We start from the raw sequence: 20,963 nt of genomic DNA on the forward strand, positions 1-20,963 counted from the left end.
AAGGCCAGAAGGCCACTCTTCAGCCCTGTACAACAACACAACACCAACACTTTCTTCGAAGTTCCAAGTGCGCAAGCTAATCGAGTATTTGTCTCAGTGATTAAAATCACGTTTCACTGATAAAAAAATAATATTAAATTGACGTTTTGACGAAGCCAGGCCAATAATCATACCAAGCAACACCACTTTTTTGTTTTTTTTTTTTACCCTTCTTGGTAGAGGTGTTAACCACGTTTGTTAGGCTGCGTGTGGGTTTAGAAGTTTCAAGGAGGGCTTGAACCTTCTATATTTAGGACAATACTCCTGCCTCAGTTTCAGCATAGGAGTAAAGAGAACACTTGTTTCTTACATTTTTCTGTCTGAGGAGAAAGAGCTAAGAGGTGCAAGAGAAATGGACATGGAGGCAAGGAGACATGATACCAAGGGAGAGAGCGTGTGTGTGGTGAGTGAAGAGATTACAGTTGATTGGAGAGGCAAGCCCTCCAATCCCAACAAGCATGGTGGCATGAGAGCAGCGGCATTTGTTCTTGGTACGTCTTATTTCTTCCCCAGAAGATCTTCCTGTTTCATGGTTTCCCTTTTCTTGGATATTTACTTTGCCAAGTGAAAGCAATAAGTTTTTTTGGCATAAAGTAGGGATATGACTTGATTCTCTCTATTCTAAGTCATGATATTGTCTACCCTTTTCTGCAAACACTTGATGTATTTTCTGGCATTGAATCTCAGGGCTTCAAGCATTTGAGATAATGGCAATAGCTGCTGTCGGGAACAACCTCATAACATATGTGATAAATGAGATGCACTTCTCTTTGTCAAAGTCTGCAAACATAGTGACAAACTTTGTTGGAACTATCTTTATCCTGGCCCTCCTTGGTGGTTACCTCTCAGACTCTTATCTTGGGTGCTTCTGGACCATGCTCATCTTTGGTTTCGTGGAACTTTCTGTAAGGGCTCCTTTTAAGCTTTGCATACGTATTCTCCCTTCTATAGTTTAGCACAAGACAAAACTTGTATGTATGTATGCAAAGGACGAATGAAGAATTATGAGGAAGAAATTGTCTGTGTGTAAGCTATGAAGATTCCTTCTGATGAACACTCTCTCTTTTGTTCATTGAATTCGTAGGGTTTCATATTACTATCAGTTCAAGCTCATCTTCCCCAACTAAAGCCACCCCAGTGTAACATGTTAACTGGTGGAGAAAACTGTATAGAAGCTAAGGGATTCAAGACCTTGATCTTCTTTGTAGCCCTGTACATGGTGGCATTGGGGAGTGGATGCGTTAAACCCAACATGATTGCTCATGGGGGTGATCAGTTCAATCAAAGCAATCCAAAGCAGTCCAAGAAGCTCTCTACCTACTTCAATGCTGCCTATTTTGCTTTCTCCATGGGTGAACTTTTTGCTCTAACACTTCTGGTATGGGTTCAAACAAATTCTGGCATGGATGTTGGCTTCGGAGTCTCTGCAGCTGTCATGGCAATGGGATTGATCAGCTTGGTTTCCGGAACTCTTTATTACAGGAACAAAGCCCCTCAAGGAAGCATTTTCACCCCCATAGCTCAGGTAATATACCTTAACCTTTTCTTTCGTGCATTATCTCTGGCTACATATTGCATGCAATTCAAATCCTTACTCCTCCTGCTTTGCAAGAGCACCAAAATGAGCTACCTTTGTTCGAAATGCATGCACTCTTGTAGATTAAAATCATGGTTTTCTCTCTAAATTCTAACAGAGAAAGAGAGAGAGTGCGCTTGCATATTGCTTAGTGCCTCTTTTGGTCTCCATCAAGAAATGGAAGTTAGTGGTTGTTCGGATTTTTTATGTTGTGGACTCAACTGTTTGATGTTGCTGCTTGTGTCCGCAATTTTGTCTTGCTTAATTATGCTATCAGATAAATAAATACACGAGTTGATGCTTTGGCTACACGGTCATCTTGGGATAGACAAAAATAGAAAACCAGAGCTACTTGCTCCTTAATTTCTTGCCCAACATAAGATTATATAGACAATAGCAGAAAGGGTGTCTGCTGACTCATGGCCATGGAAAAAGTTGTTCCAGCCATTTTTATCCTACTTTCTATAGAATAATTATGAAAGAATTCTGGACCTTTCATTTTTCTAATAGTTTAATTGGATTCTATTTATGGTCTGTCTGGGGTTTCTCAGGTTTTTGTGGCTGCCGTGTTCAAGAGAAAGCAAACCTGTCCCGCTAATCCGCAGATGCTTCATGGAAGCCAAAACAGCGTGCCAAGTAATGGCCTGGTAGACCCATCTTCTGACCCTTGCAGGCTAGTTCATACACAAAGGTTCAGGTAATTCAGAATTTTTCTGAATTAATTAAGCAGAAACAAGTGCCAAATTAACTTGTATTTTCGCTTCTTTTAATTAATCCTTTTAGATATTACATTAATCTCTCTTGAACTAAATTCCAGGTTCTTGGACAAGGCCTGCATCAAAGTTGAAGATGGAAGCAATGGGAAGGAGAGTCCATGGAGATTATGCAGTGTCACTCAAGTGGAGCAAGTGAAGATACTGATCTCAGCCATTCCCATTTTTGCTTGCACCATAGTTTTCAACACCATCTTAGCTCAACTCCAGACATTCTCAGTCCAACAAGGGAGTGCCATGGACACCCAACTTACCAAATCCTTCCACATCCCTCCAGCTTCACTTCAATCCATCCCTTACATCATACTCATCTTTGTAGTCCCTCTATATGAAACTTTCTTTGTACCGTTTGCAAGAAAAATCACTGGCCATGAATCAGGAATATCGCCTTTGCAAAGGATAGGAGCTGGCCTCTTTTTTGTTACCTTTTCCATGGTTTCTGCTGCCATTATGGAGAAGAAGAGAAGGGACGCGGCTGTAGATTCAAACAAGATATTGTCCATCTTTTGGATCACCCCGCAGTTTCTAATATTTGGATTGTCAGAAATGCTCACTGCTGTTGGTCTCATCGAGTTCTTTTACAAACAGTCCTTAAAAGGGATGCAAGCATTCTTAACAGCTATCACATATTGCTCCTACTCGTTTGGTTTTTACTTGAGCTCCTTGCTAGTTTCTTTGGTGAACAAGGTCACCTCCTCAAGCTCTACAAATAAAGGCTGGCTTAGTGACAATGATCTCAACAAAGACAGGCTAGATCTTTTCTACTGGATGCTAGCAGTCCTCGGCTTCCTCAACTTCCTCAACTATCTATTCTGGGCTAGATGGTACTCTTACAGTCCAACATCTGTATCCACCACAACACAACAAGGTACCCATGGCGACGTCTATGGCTTCACCAACTCTTCAAAACATGTTGGGGATGAGAGCATCCCTTAGCTGATTTTTATACCACTCCTTGATCAAAAGAACATGCTTTCATCACACTACATATTATATAGGCTTGTAGTATAGGCACAGGAATATAAAAATGTTAAGGGATCATCTCCCTTTATCATTAGCCCTTCTGTTTTTTTACCTTCTCCTCTCTTTCCTTCCCGCCTCGCTGCAGGAAGCAGGCTCCCTCTAGAGGGAGTTTTGTAAAATGAAGTGAAAAAATAGGGATCCAATCTATAATTAGAATAATGCTATAAAGGCAGCTTGTGTTGAGCATCAAGCAATCCCAAGCTCAAATCAATTTTTAAGTTTCTAATGATATGGTCAAGAAGCAAATGTCAAGGGTCCCAAAGAAGATCCATCGCATCCTCCTCAATTGAGCACTTTCCCTGATCATGGGGAGCTCGTCGCATAATTTGCTGGAGCTCTTGAAGAAGAGAGGTGTTTCCTAGCTAGCAATCTACCTTCTATGAAGCGATGAGTGCATCTGGAACATAATCAAAGGCTCTATCAGGAAAGTGCAAGGGCAAAAACCTGTTACAAAATGCAATGGAGAAGCTGTTCCCATCAGGAAATGTCCGAAAAAAAACATGTCTCAGACATGTCTTGGTATTGGAGCTAGGCCCCTCCAAGCACAAACCTTTTTTTCCCATCTGTTTTTATCTAAACACGAACACTCATCAAGATGTTGGCTAAAAACAGGCAAAGACAGGGCCCCACTTCAAGAATATTGGAGCTCCTCCCTCCTTATGGTCAAGGATCATATAATAGCTGGCTTTACCACATGGAAGCCAAAACAAATACAGTGATGGTATATTGAAGCGATACATGGAAAAGACAAAGCCATAGCGGTAAAATCTCGGGCTGATCTCTAACCTTTTTTTAAAAAAAAAAATTAAAAAAATATTTTAATTAAAAAAAATTCAACATGCTTAAAGCTAATTTTAACCGAATCAACCATATTTGTTTTTTTCTTTTTTTTACTCAGATCAGTCCAAATCCTGGTTGGCCCAGCAAAACATTAAATTTTTGTGACTAAAAGGTTAATATAAAACAGTTCCCACATTATAAAATGCTCAATTATTTTATATTTCATTATAATAAAAAAAATGTCCAAAAGATAGCTGTAATTAAAATTATATTTACTAATGTAACCTACACCAAAAAAGTAAAAAGTTTTTTTTAAAAAGTACATTGTCTGAAAAATCAATAAGTGACACGTGTCCTCAACGGCGAAAATCTATTTTGACACTAAATTGAAGAGGATGGTGGACAAAGGGATGGAAAATGACGCCAAAATCAAATACAGGGACTCAATTGTCTCTTATCAAACCACAGGCATGCACTGACCCAATTCCTAAACCAGTAAACCTTATGGACTTGGATGTTTACATTAATTTTTAATGTAAAAAGAATATAAAGATATCATAAAAATGTTTTTTTGATTTAATAAAAAAATTTAATTGAAAATAAAAAAGTTAAAATATATGTTAAATAACCAATAAACTGTAAAAGAGTTAGTAATGGTAACTAAAAACTAAAATGCAAAGTTGAAAAATAGATGTATATGAATAAATTTCATCTTGTGCCACCAGGCACTCCTTAGGCTTTTTTATTTAACTATATAGCAATTAAATTGGATTTTTGCAAGAAAAGTAATAACTTGTATTTCATAAAAAAAAAAAAATTTTATGTTTAAATTCTCCTTCTCTTATTAATGTATTTTTTAATAAAAAAATATTTTTTTATCTATGTTTTTATTGCATAAAAACTTAAAGCAATTAAAAAAATATACAAAAAGATTTTAGCAATAAAAAAGGTATCTATTTAATGAAAACCCTTTTTCCTTTATTAATTAATGCCTTTTTTACATTTTTTTTTTATTAAAATATTGTTTTTTAAATAAAATTTTTTCATAATCTAAGTTTTAATAAATAAAAATAATGAATCAATAATTTTGACATAAACATATTAAAAAATAATAAAATTTAAGGGAAATTTTATTATCATCACCGATGAAAATTTTTGAGATAGCTATGAAAAAATTGAATGAAATAATAAAATATTTGACGCATGAAAAATACCAACGGAAGGGGTTTGATGGAAAAAGACATACAAGGAAGTAAATAAGTGAAAATTTTTAAAATAAGGAAAAAAATTTCCCTCCTTTTTAAAGAGAGAAGGTGACGAGATTGAGGAGGCAAAAATTGTCATGGAACAATCTTTCTTCTCCTCTATTTTTCTTCATTTCTCAAAGATTAAAGCTAAGAAAATTTTTATTAAGTGGATTTTTTTCAAGCAATTAAATTAGAAAACCTAGAGTGAGAGAGAGGGGTTTGAAGCTTAAGAAATAAAAGTGAGGAGTTGATTTTTGAAGAAAAAGGTTAATTGGTGGAAGAACTTGAACTCATTAAATAGAGTTTAATTGTTGGTGGATAAGATAATTTTGTAACTTATTGCATTTAATTGAATTATATTTGAAAGAAAAAGGAAAATCCTTAAATTTGGTTTGTTAGGTTTTGTTGAATTTGTATGAATTGATTGTTGCTGGTTAGAATTGTGGTGATTTGGTAATTAAAATTATTGAATTAGAAAATAAATTGAAATTGAAGAAGAATTCTGGATTTCTAACTCTAAGAGAGTGGGTGGCCATCTATGAGGTTTTAAAGGTAATTTAAAAGTTTATGTTGAATTAAATGAGATGGTTAAGAAAACATTTAGGTGAATACATGAAATTCATAGAAGTAGGAATGATTGTAAGGATAAGGAATTTTAGAAATATTTGTGTTAATTGATGATGTATGAATTTAATTTATTGTAATTAAGGTGACATATGAGATTTATGCATGATTGGATAATTAATGGCATATTTTTTTAAATTATAAGAATGTGAAATCCTAAGTTTGTCATGAAAGAGATGTTTGTTGACAAAAGATCAGTTAATTGGTGTTTAGAAATTAATGAATTAAGAAACAATTGAAGAGATTTAGTCTTCCAAAGAGTTTTATTTAAAAGTGAATAAAATGTTAGTTTTGAGAATTTTGGAGAATTTTGAATAATTGAACTTGATTCTTGGTTGATTTATGTGTGTTTTATCTTGTAAGCTATGGTTAGTTTAATATGAAATGCAATCTATCAACCTCAATAGCTAAAAGATCCATAAAACTTTGTTATATATATAAGCATTGTTTGATTTGAAGATGTTGAAATGACTTTTTTCATTTCCTTTTAATTTAGAAAAGAACAAACATAATGGCTTAAGTTGTTTATGGTATATCGGATAACTTAGTGCAATATTTTGCAACCCCATCATAACTTGCTTATACTACATGCCTTTATGGACTTATTCTATTCCTTTGTCTGTGTTAATCTTTTTTTACAAGAAGGTGGGTGGACTTTGTATTTCATGCTTTTCTATATCTTCATATGCTTTTGTACATTCCTTTTATTTTAAGAACTTATAAGTATTTATTTTTTTTTTTTTTTTTTCTGGCTAACATCATTGAACTTCATAGTCTTGTACAGATACCTAGGAAAATAAAGATGCAGATGTATAACCTTTTGCGTGCCATATCAAGAAATGACAAAGACTCTGATTTCTATCATCATTATAGAATACATTCATTGGTGCAATTATCTTTGTTTGTCATGCTAACGAGCTATAAAACTTGACTTCTATCTAAGCATGTTATGTACTTGGATAGGAATGGAAATGAGGATATCTTCTTTGTTTATACTAGAACTACAAAGGAAATTTGATAATCTTGATCAGTGAATAGATTTAACATCTCTAGTTTTTTAAAAGTACATTGATCATGCATAATTGTGATTTTCTATCTGCTGAAAAAACTTTATGGCAATCAAAGTTAGATATTAAATTTTTGTAATTTGTTATGTTTGCTTCTAGTAGATTTAGAGTTTCTATGCCAATAATTATGATAAGGTTATCTGTGCAGAACTCAAAATGTTTAGTTTTGATTAAGTTAGGATTTTGCAACTAATAGAGAATATAATTTATAAGTTTGATCGGTACAATCACAATTGGATCTACTTAGGATATTGGAGGTCAATAAGACAACCTGACACTTGTAATAACAAAAAGGAACTCAGGGCTATCAAACTTTACCTTGAATTCAAAAGCTACCTATAATATTGAAAATGATAAAATCAATAAACCTACTAAACCAGTTATAGTACTAACATTGCCACAATATTAATGGTTAAAGTAGTTCCAAATTAATTTTGAGTTTCATTTATAGAGCTTTGGTCCCTACTTGCTCATTTTATAGTAGACTTTCAGTAATTGCATCACTCGCACTTTGTTTAGTGAGCCACCATGAACACATTAAAGTAATGCCAAATGATTTATCATCTTTTATTTACAGTGTTATGGTTTTATATGTTAAAATGTGAATGCTTAGTTGTCATAGAAATCAAGGACAACCATTTTTTCCCTCACTTAGTCGAGGCTTGGTAACTATTATGTAACTCTTTTAGATTACATGATATATTGTTTTCTTATTATAATCATCTCTTTATCATTGAAAATCCATGTTGACTATTTTGAAAATAAAAGTAGATGAAGTTACTAGTCCTTTCAAAGATACTAGTAACTATAATGAGTACACTAAAAGATGGAACTTGAATTTCTTCAATGACATTTCAATTTTCAATTAACAACATTAGAAGTAAACTAAGTTAAGATAATATTTTTAACTACAAAATCAAAGGATATAACTTAATAACAAAATATTCAATAACATCATATTTGAATTTCTTCATAGTTTACTCTTCATCTCTTGAAAATCTAAATAAAGATAGAGTGGATGAGTCGATTCTTTATGCTCACCTATAAACCTCATAACTAAATAAGAGCTTGCAGACTTATAATTATGCAGCAACATATATAAATTTATATAAATATCGACACTTGTTTGTTTGAAATGTTCTTCTGCAGCCTCACTTTGCTCTTTTAAATATTCTAGTATATGAATGTAATGAGCAATGTTGTTCTTTCTCATGATCAATTCAGGACGTAGTTTTTTTTAAATTTAGCCATCAAATCAAACAATTAGTTGTAAAATAAAATTATTAATAAAAACATAATATAAAAATAACATAATTAATTATAGAAATTACTAACTCATAAATTTTTTTGGAAAGTCAGTATTGATAAAAAATTATAACGTAGAATGCATCACAAACAATGTAGAACTTTTTTTTTTTTTCAAACTCCATCTTCATTGAAAAATCTAATCTTATTTTTCCAGTCATAACCTCAGCTTTTGATATGACATCTGCTTGCACAATTTCTGATCTACTATAAGTTTTTCAAGTTTTCTCATTCTGGTGCAGTATAAAAGCTCTTAATACATATTTAATAGATACAGCAGATAAACCAGATGTATTGGTGAACAGTAAAAAAATCATAAAAATCTTCAAGGTTTTAGGATGAAAAGGACTGTATTTTATAAATAAAACTAATTAATTTGTGTTTGTAAAAAAAAATAATGTACTTTGGTGTTTTGGTTTTTTAAAAAAATCATTAACAAACTCTTTCAAATATGTTGGAGTTTGTTTTAAAATACCATACAAATCCACTTTGAAAATGTAGAAACACTTTTTGTAGTTGTGAAATATTGGTGATAACAATAAATTTTTATCTATATAATTATTAATCCTCTATTTAATCTATAAAAAAATACAATAATTAATTATTTTAAAATGAAAAAATAAAATGATAAAACAAACCTGACCAACAATAAATTCATAGGATTTGTACTTAGACTTGCTTTTACTAAAATGTTTAAAATATAACATGGGTTGTTTAAAGCATGAAAATATTTTTTTAGATAATATGTTCATGGTTGTTTATTTTCTAAGAATAAGAGATTTTTATGGAGAGAAACAAACTATAAGAAGAAAAACAAGCAAAGAAGAGAAAGCAAGTAAAAAAAAAAAAACCTGATCTTTCTTAGTACAAATCTTATTAGTTTGTTATTGATCAAATGAGTTTTTAAATTTATTTTGTGTTCGGGTGTGTTTTATCATTTTATTTAAAATAATTAACTATTGTTTTGTTATATAAATTAAACAAAAGGATTAATAGTTATATAGATAAAAAATTTCTTGATACCACTTATATTTCACAACTACGTAATGAGTTATGTTTTCAATGTGAATTTGTATGGTATTTTAAAACAAACTCTTACAAATCTAAAAGAGTGTTATTGATTTTCTTAAAAACCAAAACATCAAAGTAGATTATTTTAAACGCAAATTAATCAGCCATATTTATAAATTATAGCTCTCTTTGCCTAAAACCTAGAAGATTCTTATGATTTATTACTGTCAACCGACGCATCTAATTTATCTACTATATCTATCAAATATGCATTAAAAGCTTTTATCCTGTACTAGAATAGAAAAACTTGGAAAACTTATAATAGATAAAAAATTATGCAAGTAAATATCATATCAAAAACTAAGATTATGGTTGAGAAAGGACTAGATTTTGTAACGGAGATGAGGTTTAAAAATAAAAGGTGAAGTTCTACACTACTAATGATGTATTCTACGTTAGAAATTTCTAAAAAATTTATCAATACTAACTTTGTAAATTTTAATTTATATGAGTGAGTAATTTCTATAATTAATTATGTTTATTTTTATATTCCGTCTTCATTTACAATTTTATTTTCCATCAAATTGTTTAATTTGATTGTCAGGTTAAAAAAAACTGTCTTGAATTAATAATGAGGGAGAGCAACCTTGCTCTTCACATTCATATACTTGAAGACTAGATTATTTAGAAGAGCAAGGTGAGGCTGCATAAGAACATTTCAAACAAACAAGTGTCAATACTTATATAGATTTTTAGACATTGCTGTATAATTACAAGTTTGCAAGCTCTTATTTAGTTACAAGGTTTATAGGTGAACATAAAAAATTGACTCCTTTACCCTATCCTGTTTTAGATATTCAAGAGATAAAGATGAAAATTCAAATAGAATGTTATTGAATATTTTGTAATATGTTTTTTGATTTTGTAGTTAAAAATATTATCTTACATTAGTTTACTTTTGATGTTGTTAATTAAAAATTAAAATGTCATTGAAGAAATTCCACTTTCATCTCTTAATACACTTATCATAGTTACTCTCATCTACTTTTAATTATATGAACAACCAACATGGATTTTCAATGATAAATGATAAATGATAAAGAAATGATTATAACAAAAAAACAATATGTTATATAATCAATAAAATTACACAGTAGTTATCAAGCCTTGACTAAATGAGAAAAAAAATAGCTTTTCTTGATTTATAAGATAACCACGCATTCAAATTTTAACATATAAAAGCAAAGTAATATAAATAAAAGGAGGTGGTAAATCATTTGGCATTACTTTAATGTGCTCAAGGTGGGCTTAACAAAGAAAATCTAAAACAGAGTGTGAGTGATGCAATTACAACAAGTCTACTATAAAAGGAGAAAATAGAGACCAAAACCCTAGAAATGAAATGAAAATTAATTTGGAACCACTTTGACCATTCATATTATGGCAATGTTAGTACTACAATTGGCTGGACTTGATAGGTTTATTGAACTCATCATTTTCAATATCATGGGTAGCTTTCAAATTCAAGATTCAAGGTAAAGTTTGCTAGTCCTTAGTTCTTTTTTGTTATTATAAGTGTTATGTTGTCTTATTGACCTCCAATATCCTAAACAAATCCAAGATTGATTATACCAGCCAAACTTATAAATTATATTCCGTTGAATCCTAACTCAATCAAAACTAGATATTTTGAGTTCTACATGGATAACTTTATCACAATTATTGACATTAAAACTTTAAATCCACTAGAAGCAAACACAAGAAATTACAAAACTTTGGTATCTAAATTTAGTTGTCATAAAGTTTCTTTAGTAGATAGAAAATCACAAGTATGCATGATAAATATACTTTCAACTTTCAAGAAACTGAAGATGTTAAACTTGTTTGCTGATCAAGATTATCAAATTTCCTTTGTAACTCTAGCATAAACAGAGAAGATATCCTCATTTTCATTCCCATCCAAGCACAGCATGCTTAAACAAAAGTCAAGTTTCATTCCGTGAGATCCTAATCTGCAAATCGCATGTTGAGAAACGGAATGATTTACAGTAAAAACCAATCTCTTTTAGTTTTTTTTTGTTAATAATTAATAATACATGTATTCAATGACCTAAAACGAGGCTCCATATAACTAGTGGTAAAGACAATCAACACCAAACGAACCTGAGAGAAGATTTTAGACTGAAATTATTGCCAGAGCAGGGAATTCTGATAAGGGTAAAATCCATCACATTAGAACAATTCATGGATACTCCTTTGAAAGATAAAAAAAAAAAAGAATTTGCTATTGCCCTGGTAAGACAGCGTAAAACGAGCAACACGCAGTTGCAAAGAAAGTTTATCTACACACACACACAGTTATCATCCAGAATCGCGGGTACAAATATTACTTGTTGTAAGGAATTATATATGTCAAGAGCATGACAACAAGATACTATATATTGAATGTGTAATTTAGCATCCCTTCAACTTGACTGCCTGTCATTGCCATCTGTGTATAGTGGTATTCTACTAGTTCAAACAATAAAATCTATTTGGATCAGAAACAGTTGCAACCTGCATTCTAATTCAAAACTAGTATGCTTTTAGGTTCACTTCGATGCAGATGAGACTCGTCAAGGGCGATAGCAAAACTACCAGGTTTAAAATAATGTATAAATCAACCCCTTTGGATGGTTAGCAGTTACTATACAAACACCAGAAAAGCCCCCAAATCAACCCCTTCTACCTTACGCGAAAAAGAAAAAAGAAGGAAAATAAAAAAACCCATGTTCTCTCGATATTTAAAAACCTTCCCCACTCATTTTGATCACCAAATATACAATCTAACTTCGAGACAGTCCCATATCATTCTTTATCTAAGGCCATGATGGATGGTAACAATAATAAAATTGCATTATTTCTTTTCTTGTAATTGATTTCCAAAACCATGAGACATCAAAAGAGAAGGGAATGATAACAATTTTTAATAATAATCATAATTTACATGAGGTTAACGAGATATTCCATGTAATCAATCAATTTCAGGCATCTTATTTTCATCTGGAATTTTTTTTGTAGAACTCTGTGAAAGGTTAAGCAAAAAGTAGCAATTACCGGGGAAAGAGTTGTAGGGTACTTTAAGTTGGATCAAACCCCCTCCTCGACATCTCATCCACCCACAGCCTACCCTGAACTTGTCTTCCATGCTTAAAATGGCCATGTGCCATGATGTCAAAAGTCCATCGATTAGGTTCAAATCCTTTGTCACATAGTCTATTGAAGAACTTCTGAGCACGGTCCAAATCCCTCATGCATAGCATCCTCAACAACATGTTGCAAGTATAGATGTCGGGGGGGAAGCACTGTTCAATCAGTCCTTCCAAGTATTCGAGGCTCACTTCAAGATGACCAGAAAATGCACCAATTAGGAGTCCAAGGTTTGAAAGATCAGAAGATGTATCATTCTGCACATCTCTTGATCGAACCCAAGACTCATATAGCTCATTACTCTTCAGGGAATGCAACAGAAGTACATTACCAATAAAGGATGTAAGCTTACGCTGGCATTTCTTCAAGTCATTAATAATTATTACCACCATATCATAGTTTTTGGTTGAGCAAAGCAACTTTACAACAGCCTCGTAGCATTGCATGCTTGGAACCAATTCCTTACTCTGCATTGCCTTCAGAAAATCCAGAGCAAGATCGGTTCTTTTGACTTCACAGAGCCCAACAACCATGGCACGGTACAGCTTTTTATCCATCTTGCTATCATGCGTTGCTTTAAAGAAATTTAGAGCATCAGAAATTCTTTCATTCCTCAGAAAAGCCTTCAACATAAAAACATGTGAGCCAACGTTGGGCTCAATTCCATTTCTCTGCATCATCTCAAATACTTCTCTGGCTAGTTCAGGTTTCTTGCTACGCCCAGCTTCATCAATGAAGAAGTTATAAACCTTAGAGTTGAATTTGTGACGGTACAATTGCATCTCCAGCAATTTGAAGAAATGCATTTCTGGATTTTCCATATCACATAGACAGCGAATGACAGCTCTGAACATTTTCCGAGTTGGCTGGTGACCCTTATCCTGCATTTCAATAAGAAGCCTAGAAGCAATATGTCCCCTATTGGACTTGCTAAAACCATGAATCAACTGCCTGTAAGTAGCTACTGTAGCAACTCTATTCCTTCTGTTAAATTCCCCATGCATCACATAACCATCTTCAAACCTCCTAGCCCTGCACAATGCTGATATGACTCTTTCGTACGTGGAATCACTCAGCCTAAAATTCTTTGATAGAGCAAGAAGAACCAATTCCATCACCATGTCAAGCTTCCCTTGTCTACACAAAGCATCAGCAAGAATAGAAAATGCTCTTGTACCAGGGAAATAACCTTGTTTAATAGAATTCTTCAGTAGAGAATAAGCTTCACCAGAGGACCCTACTCCACATAGAGAATTGATAAGATAATTATACGCCATGGTATTAGGCGAGAATCCAAACTCCAACTTCGACTTGTACAACTTATGTGCAACCTCTACCATTCCAACCTTACAAAAGAAACACAATGCAGCGTTCATGGTGACGGTGTTAGCAGATATCTGATTCTCCTTCATCTCAATCAGCAAATCACAAGCATCCTCAAGACGGTTGTCCTTCAAAAGCCTGAAAAGCAATAAGTTACACCAAAAAAGGTCTGGAACATACCCTTCTAAGGACTTCTTGCTCTTCATAAACTTGGAAGCTGCATCGATCTCTCCAGCATGAACAAGGTTCTTCAACCAAATCCCATAAGCAGACTCCATTGGCACCAACTCCAACTTGCTAATTTCCTCAATCAACTCCCCGGCCTTGACAAACAAACCATTTTGACAAAACCCATCAACAAGAACACTCAAAGCATGTGCATATCCAAAAATTTCACCTCTTCTACACTTGTCAACCTTACCCTCATTGACCAGCCCACGAAAATACGCCTCCGCCTCATCCAACAATTTCTGCTTACATAAATACTTAATCTTCAAAACCCGGGTCACCCCACCCTCAAAACCCCTCAACGAAATCTGCTTAAAGATAACCTCAAAACCCTCAAGAAAACCCCCTTCAATCAAAGAATTGAGAAGCACATGATAAGAGAAAGAATCCAAATCAAGACCTTGAAAGCGCATTCTACCAAGCATTTGGAGTGCAACATCCGGCTTGCCCGCAACAGCATAACCCATCACCAAAACGGTCTGAAATCTCATATTATGATGAACATAAACATCTCCTGTCCCCTTACAGACCTCTAAGAAATCAAGCATCACACTCATCCCTTTCGATTCTGTCAAGGTCTTAAAAAAAGCATGAAAAGTAACACGAGTATGAAAGAAACCACCTTTATGACCAGCCCAATCAAAGAATTTAACACAAGAATAAATCTCGTTTCTATTTTTACCATAAGCAAGCACATCCAACACAAATGACTCATTCAAAGGAAGACGCAATTGCGAAAGAGCAAGCCCAAGAGCTTCTTTGTCTTCACCGTGCTTCTGAATTGTGACGAAAATTCGATTCAACAACTCGTTGTTTCCTTTCTTGAACCATTCTTTGAAGGATGTGGCTATGTCCTTTGCACTTGTGACTCTATCACGAGTGCCTCCTCCTCTTGCTGCTGCTGCTGCAGCAGCAGCTACAGCTGTTGAGTAATCATAGTAGAAGCAACAGTACAAGGATGGGGACGATGGGGATATGGTGGAGATAAGAGGGTTGTTGTTCTTTAAGTTGAAGAGAAAAAGGGAAGAGAGGAAAACCCTTGAAGATTTTGCTACTTGTTTGGGTGCTAGCATTTCTTTTTGGATTTGCCCTTCTCCTTCCTTCTCTTCCTTCCAACACCCACAACTCTTCCCAGCTTCAAGTCTTCGCCCTGTTCGGTTTCGTTTATTAGTGAGCAAACCTCAAAACATACCCCCAAGCTATTTTCCTAGAATCAATTTTGTCACCAAGTAGGTTTTTTTTTTTCGTGTCAATCTTACGCTCAAACTCCGAGACAAGAATAGATACCGACTCAAACTATCTGAAGGGGTAGGAAATTATTAAATTCAATCGAACTCGAGTAAAGCCCGAAGGTTAAAAAGATTGGTTTTGAGGTTGAGTGTGGAATCCGAACCTGAAATAAATATATAACCTTAAAGTTACATATATACTAAGTTAATTATGCACAAAATGATTCAAAATTATAATATTTGAATTCGGATTTCGGGTTCAATTCGGTTATGAATATTTAATGGGTACCCAAAAATAAACCATGACAGGTTCAAGGGTACAAAATTCATACATGTTCGGATCGAATTTGGATATTTCTTATAGATTCATATTTGATATGAATAATACAAAACTTGATCCCACAACCTGCCGAATCAACTTAGAAAATATATATGCTTTTCTATTTTTGCATTAGGCAGCTGACGAGTTGTCAATTTTGTTTTTAATTTAATTTATACACGATACTGCTACTTTTTTGTTTTCCGCACCCGATTGAAAAGGTTCTTAAGAACGACAGATACTTGCAAGGGTTAGAAAAAGAAAGAGCCAGGCACCCTCCTAATCGGCGAAAAATAAATCCGTAGAAGAGGTTTTCTAAAAGCAAGACCTACAAGCACAGATACTAACAAGCTCACCACATCATCGAGACTCCTCGGCAGTACATTGCCTAAGCAGCAGTCCAGTATCTTGGCTACTGGATCAGTTTGTGCAAAAGCCTATAGCGTAAGGTTACAATGCAGGGGGGAGAAAAAAAACAATGTAACTGTAGCATCTAATGTTATGTAACTCTAATCTAATCATCGATCTCAACGCTTCCATCCTTGAGATGCAAGTGCTTTTCCCTCTTCTGGAACTCTGTCAAGCCCTTCCCACTTCCAGTCACACCAACCTTGCCATTGGGATCATCAGGAGATTTGAAAATGCTCTCTCTCTTGCGCCCTGAGAAGAAACCAACCTGAAAGAATAAACAAAAAGGGCATCTTATAAGTGCAGATGGTATAGTAGAAGTCGAATTCTAAAAGTTTTGTTATGTTTAGTCCCCCACGGAAGAACCTGATGATAAGAATTTAGAATTCAACCTTGAAAATCCAGAGGTTCAATCCCATTGGGAGAGGGAAGTGGGGGTTTAAAGGGATGGGGAAAGGCTGCCCTTTTATGTAGCTTGCAGTTTCCCAAGTATCAAATTACTACAAACATGGGCGTTCTCCATTTTGCAAGTATTTACCTTCTTAGTCTTGCCTTTAGTTGTCTGGAACTGCTGCCATGCATTCTGTCGCTTATTCTGTGCGACTTCAAGTTGCTCAAAACGCATCTTTGACTTGAAAGAATGTATCTTCTTACGCTTGGCAGCTTTCTGTAGAAAAAACAAAAATTAAATCAAAACGCTTGTGGAGGAAAAGCAATAGCATAGCAAAAACTTTGAGTTGGAAGAGGAATAAGAGATAGAGAAATGTCATATAACCATTTTGCTTAGGAAAAAAACTATCAATACACCAACCCATGTTACACATGAAAGAGCCAGTTGCAGAAAAGCTAATCCTTGAAAGCTCAAATTAGAGACAGAAAGTATTCACTGGTGGCCCAGACATAGGTAACATTTTGAATCCAGCCAAGCCAGAACCAGGTATCCTCATTCATTTTTAAATGAAACTAACCAACACGGAAAGCAACTAAGGATTTCCGAATGAGAAAAATGAGATTAATCAATGCCATTTTATTGCTACAGACACCAGTAACATGCATGCATTGTAAAAGTAGTATATGTAAGCACTACTTACCACATCCTCTGAGTCGTCAGGTTCTATCCGAAGCTTTGCTGGTAAACTTCGTGATTGAAAGTCAACAGAGGCAGCTTGGGCAATCTTTCTTTTGATAGCTTGTTTTGTAGCTTCAGCTACTTTTTCTGCTTCCAGTAAGGCATTGAATTCAACTGGCCTTACATTGTCAGGGTCCACCTGGGTTTAGCAACAGCCAGTCATGATCCACAATCCAATTAAGAAAAAAACACAGAGAGACATCATAATTGAATGCGTAGGATGAGGCAAGCAAGGCACAAGAATGAATAAGTAATACATAGCAAAGAGAAAACAATCATGTAAAAGTATGAAATAAGCCCACTGTTATGACAGAATAGTGAGATGGTTGCTTTTGTTCAAAATAACTACCAGAAAATAGTTAGGAAGAAAGAAAAAACAAGTGAATATTCTACAACTTTTCAAGATTTGAGAGTAAAGATAGATGCAATATGGCTACAAGCCTAGATCAGAAGGAGATGCATGCACAAAGTTATAGCCATGATGACGACGACGATGAATTTGAAAAAATTGAAAATGGGGCCACAGAAACCATACCTCTTCCCTGTTTCCCCACCCATCAAAGGTTACATAATATCCATTAGGAGTAAGATCCTCAACTGTTGCATCATACCTGACCATTTAACTAATCAAACATAGCAAAGATAAAAGACAAAACAAATGAAAAATACGCAGAATGATAATTTTTGGAATCTCTTTGAGCTTATCACATACCACTCCCCATCTTCACTCCATACAGCTTGAACTTTTGAACCGATGGGGAACTTCTCATGTTGATCAGCCTCCTGTTTAGGGGAAAAGGAGGAGTTGTGTCAATGCCTCACATATATCCGTAAGATATCTGTAACTGTGTAATACTTAAATATGGTATTTATATATACTTTTTTCCCTCCATTCTAAAGCACAGCCTCCCTGCACAAAAGCATGGAACAAGTTTCCCAACAAATGCAAAATGAAAGCAAAGAAGTGTAATTTACTGTTCTATTCACCTGAGGTTCAGGGTAACCAGGAGATGCACTAGCTCCTGTTCCAAGATGTGATCCAGAAACCTCATTCTGCTTTGCAGTTTCAAGGAGTTCTTCTGTCAGAGCAATGACCTGCATCTTGACTATGTTAGCCAAGTCTAATAATATACAAAAGAAATATATAACATCACAATACATAAATGGCTATCTTCATTAAAATTCAAACTTAATATCTCAGTGTGAACATCACAAATCAGGTGACGAAGGGAAGCAGGCTGGCCATCACGACACATAGCACACCTGCAAATGAACCAAGATAGAAGTGATGGGCATCTTGATGAAGTTCTAAGCTTTTAGAAAGAACTCCACACAGTTCCAATTTCCGGAGTGTCTGAACTAGAGTTAGCACAAAAACCACCTCACCTTTTTAACACTGAAATGAAAACAAATCTCCTCGAGAGCCATTAGCAGCTAATAACTGTTGCTTGTTTTTAGCAACATGTTGATTCCTTCAAGAGAGATGCGGTAAAGACAGAAAGAAAGGTAACTGCATCAAAAACCTAGACGCTCAAATAGTAACACCTACCTAGACACCTAAATATTAACACCATCAACTGGTTTGTGACCCACAGTGACAGAGAAAAAGTTGTCCATTTTCCTCAAGACAACTATACAAACCGTAACTACAGTACACAACACAAAATGGGAAGATAAAACCATATAAACATTGTGCAATCATTTCCAAGGAAAACCTGCAAGAAAAGAGAGAACCAACTACAAACAAGCAATCATAAGAAAAGATCACCTCAATAAGCTCCTTCTCCATGTCTACATATTCAGAGTTTTCAGGATCATCAACCAAAAGCTGTCTGACCTGGTCCACAAGCACGAGAGAGGTCATAACACATAAGATGCAGCAACACATGCAGACAAACCAAGAGAAAAACACTAGTGCTAACTTAGCAGATAATACAGCAAATATCCAAACAGAAAATTATAATTCTATGATACAGATTACTCGCCTTTTATATTAGATTGTGATGGCAGAAAGTCCACTAAAACACAACACTTCTTGACAATATCAAAACCGTCTAATCACATGATCATAATAAGAAGCGGGCATTTATTAAGGGATATACATGTATATCATCAGAAATTTAGCTAAATAACCAATATAAATCATGAAAAGAAAACCCATCTCTTTATCTACAGCGCAAACCCCTGTTATTTTAGAACTGTTACATCACATGATTTTGAAATTCAATCCGGCTATCACTTAGGGTAATAATAATCAACATTGAAATCAGACCCATAAAAAGGCATCAAGAGTATAATACTAACCAAGAGAAACCCTTAATTCCATAAAAACGAAAGAAAGAAAAAAAGAGGAAACAAAAACCTTAATTCGATATAAAAATTCATTACAATCCAAGATTAAATGCAAAACAAAATCTCAAAATTCAATCAAACTTCCAAGAGAATAATAACCTAAACTATGATTTAAACCTCAAATTACTTTAACTAACCCCAAATTGACAAATGAAACAAAAAATAAATCCCTAATTCGAGGAACCCAATTCACAGTAATCTCGAAAATAAAGAAACAATAAAAAAGGTACCTGGTGAAGCTGTTCTTTGTAAGTGGAGAGATTAGAAGCGAGCTCCTCTATGCTTACTTCTTCTCCTTGCATTTTTATTTTTATGTTATTTCAATTTGATTTTATTTCTTATTAGGGTTTCGTTTTTATTATTTTGATTGAGAGAGAGCGAGAGAATATTTTGACTGAGAAAGAAAACACAGGCACGAACCTACAGAGGAGTACTTGACGACTATCGATATATCTTCGCGTGGCAGATGCACCAAACTCATCATCGCCGATTTTAACGATTTTAATAAAATCCGATTTTGCTCAAAAAATAGTTGAATAACAAACCATGGCTGACACCATTAAAAAAATAAAAAAATGAGTTAACTCATTAATCAATTAAATTAAATTAATTTTAAATTTATGAATTTTTTATTAAAATAATATTATTTTAATTTTTTTTAATAATTAATTAATTCTTTCAATTTATAACCTAAACTTTACGCAGTGAAAGCATTCAATTGTTTGCATAAAAGCCTCTCTATTTTTCCACTTTTTATTTTCGGAGGACTAGTTTGCTACTAGAATTAAGGTTATATTTGTTCTTGGAAAGTTATTTTTAAAAAAAAAAATTTTTAAAATTTTTTTATGTTTATTTTTATTAAAAAAAATTGATCAACCAAAAAATATTTTTCAGTTAAAGAAAAATTTAGCTTAGTTTTTAAAAAAAGTGTTTTCCTGAAAAATTTGGGCGAAAAATACTTTTTGAAAGTTATGAAAAAATTAGAAATGTCATATTATTTGTTGATTATATCAAATTTGATACTCAAACTTTTGATTGCTATATGTATATTTTGTTTTGAATATTTATTTTTCAATTTCATCTCTTAAAATTTAATTTTTATATTAACTTATGATCCTTATTTTTATAATTATTATTTGTTTTTCTCTTATTATTTTTTTATTGAAATTTGATTCTCGTTTTTTTATTGTTAATTATTTTATGTGAAATAATTTATGAAATGTTAATTATTATTATTTTAATTTTTACTCATTTTTTTTTATTTACTTTTTAGATTTGATCTCTATTATTTTGATTATTATTTTTATTTTTTTGAGATAATTTATAAAATTATATTATTTT

At 33.5% G+C, this 20,963-nt stretch overlaps 3 protein-coding genes across 3 annotated transcripts; 1 reads left to right on the forward strand and 2 right to left on the reverse strand.

The window, feature by feature from the left end:
* The first annotated feature begins 307 nt into the window (after positions 1-307).
* LOC118031103 (protein NRT1/ PTR FAMILY 4.3) lies at positions 308-3,601 on the forward strand. Its single transcript, XM_035035395.2, has 5 exons — positions 308-530; positions 727-944; positions 1,124-1,564; positions 2,167-2,312; positions 2,433-3,601. Exons 1-5 carry the CDS (start codon positions 392-394, stop codon positions 3,322-3,324), a joined length of 1,836 nt encoding a protein of 611 aa, XP_034891286.1. The 5' UTR covers positions 308-391; the 3' UTR covers positions 3,325-3,601.
* Positions 3,602-12,564: 8,963 nt separating this feature from the next.
* On the reverse strand, positions 12,565-15,258 carry LOC118031161 (pentatricopeptide repeat-containing protein At1g71210, mitochondrial). The gene has a single exon (XM_035035494.1). The coding sequence runs from the start codon at positions 15,256-15,258 to the stop codon at positions 12,565-12,567; it is 2,694 nt and encodes an 897-aa protein (XP_034891385.1).
* Positions 15,259-15,989: 731 nt separating this feature from the next.
* Positions 15,990-20,075, reverse strand: LOC118031104 (uncharacterized). Its single transcript, XM_035035396.2, has 8 exons — positions 19,853-20,075; positions 19,039-19,107; positions 18,258-18,365; positions 17,983-18,053; positions 17,806-17,881; positions 17,233-17,409; positions 16,680-16,808; positions 15,990-16,409 (listed from the first exon to the last, which is right to left on the reverse strand). The coding sequence occupies exons 1-8, from the start codon at positions 19,922-19,924 to the stop codon at positions 16,248-16,250; spliced, it is 864 nt and encodes a 287-aa protein (XP_034891287.1). The 5' UTR covers positions 19,925-20,075; the 3' UTR covers positions 15,990-16,247.
* Between the last annotated feature and the right edge of the window lie 888 nt (positions 20,076-20,963).

The sequence above is a fragment of the Populus alba genome, chromosome 4, assembly GCF_005239225.2.
Source record: "Populus alba chromosome 4, ASM523922v2, whole genome shotgun sequence".
In the NCBI taxonomy this organism is placed as follows: Eukaryota; Viridiplantae; Streptophyta; class Magnoliopsida; order Malpighiales; family Salicaceae; genus Populus; species Populus alba.